Source organism: Olea europaea, unplaced genomic scaffold (assembly GCF_002742605.1).
Source record: "Olea europaea var. sylvestris unplaced genomic scaffold, O_europaea_v1 scaffold4667, whole genome shotgun sequence".
NCBI lineage: Eukaryota > Viridiplantae > Streptophyta > Magnoliopsida > Lamiales > Oleaceae > Olea > Olea europaea.
This window is the reverse complement of record NW_019262979.1, coordinates 1-2,002: the sequence shown is the minus strand read 5'-3', so window position 1 is coordinate 2,002 and position 2,002 is coordinate 1. Positions and strand designations below refer to the sequence as shown.

The window sequence follows — 2,002 nt, the reverse complement described above, 5'->3', positions numbered from 1 at the left end:
CTTCATTTAAAATTTTAAAGGCATCGAAAAATGGCCTGGAGAACAGATTCATAGCCACAACTATCGAGTTCCTGAAACATTTCAAGATCAAGTAAGTTCCTCTTTGTGTAATTTTCTTGATTGGTTAAATTCAATGGCAATACTTTTAGGAAAATTTCATGTTGGTCAATGAACTTTTTTTTTATTTTAAATTGATAACTGAACTTGTACTTTGTTTCAAGCTGGTCACTCCATTCACATCCATCACTTTGTCCAACAGAATTGGTGACCATTTGTTCCATTTTTTTTGTTAATGAATATTCCGAAACAAATGTTCAAGTTAAGTAATCAATTGAACTAAATTTTTAGTGTATTGGCGTATTTGGAACAAAATGAAGTTCATTGCGACCACTTGTTCATGTTCATAAATGTGCTTTTGTGTGGAGGCACGCCTGTATATGCACATATAAGTATGCATGTTTTATGTACATCTACAGGTTGTGGTTGTGATTGGAGACAGTGCTAGTGCACATGATATCTCAGGAGAAATTGTAAAGTTTGCTAAAGAGGTTCATCTTTCATCAAGATCCCCTGGAGTTAAAGTTTCAAATTATGACAGTATTTGGCAGCATTCGAAGGTAAATTTCTTTGCACGACAAACGATATCCATGCTCGTTTTTTGGTTATACGTACATTACCCTATATTCTGCAGATTGAATGTGTTTACAAAAATGGAGATGTTTCTTTTGAGGATGGTGCTTCCGTCCATGCTGATATTATTCTATACTGTACAGGGTATTTTTCTTATCTTTTCCCCTTCTTTTTCATTTTTTCCGAAGAAGGCAAATTATAATTTGAGATGCTTTAAACATTTTTACAGGTACAAGTTTAATTTTCCATTCCTAGAAACAGATGGAATTGTAAGTGTGGATGATAACAGGGTTGGACCACTTTACAAACATGTTTTCCCCCCAAAGCTAGCTCCCACCCTCTCTTTTGTTGGAATACCTTATTGGGTGAGTTCAATCAATTACCAATTTTGAATTACTGAGAAAATTAAGGAATTAAGCATGAAATTAGGGACTCAAATGACCAAAACATTAACTTCATAAGTCAGATTCCATGCTGGACTAACCTAAATTACTTGTAATTACAACACAATCACTAACCAAGGTAGAAAATTTCTTGGAAAAAAATAGGTGCTTGTATTTCATATGATGGAATTTCAAGCCAGGTGGGTGGCACGTGTTTTATCCGGTAAGGTGCTTTTGCCATCAGAAAAAGAGATGCTCGCCGATATCGAGAAGCATTACCAACGTATGGAGGAAGTCGGCAAACCCAAACACCACACTCATAGCTTGCATTCCGATGAGGTATTCCTATCATTATTCCATTTCCCTTATATTTTCAGTCGCAAATATCACTTATTTTCTTTTTAAAAGCCAATCAAAAATCAAGGCAAGGTTTTTAGGCCTATTCGCCTTAACCTGAATAGTGGATTTGGCGTTATCCCCTACCCAAGTTTTTTAATTTCTAAAGTTTGTACAATGAGGGAATCACGAGGCTTTACCTCAACATCAAAGAATACAAATCAATCCAAGAAGTTCTAAACACTACACTCCTGTCGCAAACTAGGCAAGCCCATTTCTCGAGTCATAGAAGTCATATGATTTCTCCTGAAGTTCTCTCTTTATATTCCGTATTAGTTATAACCAATTTGCATTTTTTTGGGTCATTTTTAAGGGTTAGTTTGTGTTTGTTTGCAGTTTGAGTACCTTGACTGGCTAGCTGCAGAAACGGGAGAGGCAAAAGTGGATGAGAGGCTCAAAGAAATGTACAGGACCATTTACAAACTACTTGCCAAATTTCTTGCTGATAGAGGGCGGATTAATTTTAAAGAAATGGTGGTGGAAACTGGTGTCTTTGAAAAGTAGATGAGGGGAGCATCCCTTTCATTTTAAGTATTTCTATTAGGAATAAGCTATTTGTATATAATGCAATGTCTATAACGGTGTTCATCTCT

General features: G+C 35.8%; 1 protein-coding gene across 1 annotated transcript in view; it reads left to right on the top strand.

Moving 5' to 3' along the window:
• Positions 1-1,909, top strand: part of LOC111388200 (flavin-containing monooxygenase FMO GS-OX-like 2) — a gene marked incomplete at its 3' end in the record, with an annotated part of 4,086 nt that extends 2,177 nt beyond the window's left edge. Inside the window, exons 2-6 of the mRNA XM_023012887.1 lie at positions 21-91; positions 477-617; positions 692-774; positions 1,214-1,352; positions 1,746-1,909. Coding sequence (XP_022868655.1) covers positions 21-91; positions 477-617; positions 692-774; positions 1,214-1,352; positions 1,746-1,909 — 598 coding nt within the window. The remainder of the gene's footprint in view (positions 1-20; positions 92-476; positions 618-691; positions 775-1,213; positions 1,353-1,745) is intronic.
• Between the last annotated feature and the right edge of the window lie 93 nt (positions 1,910-2,002).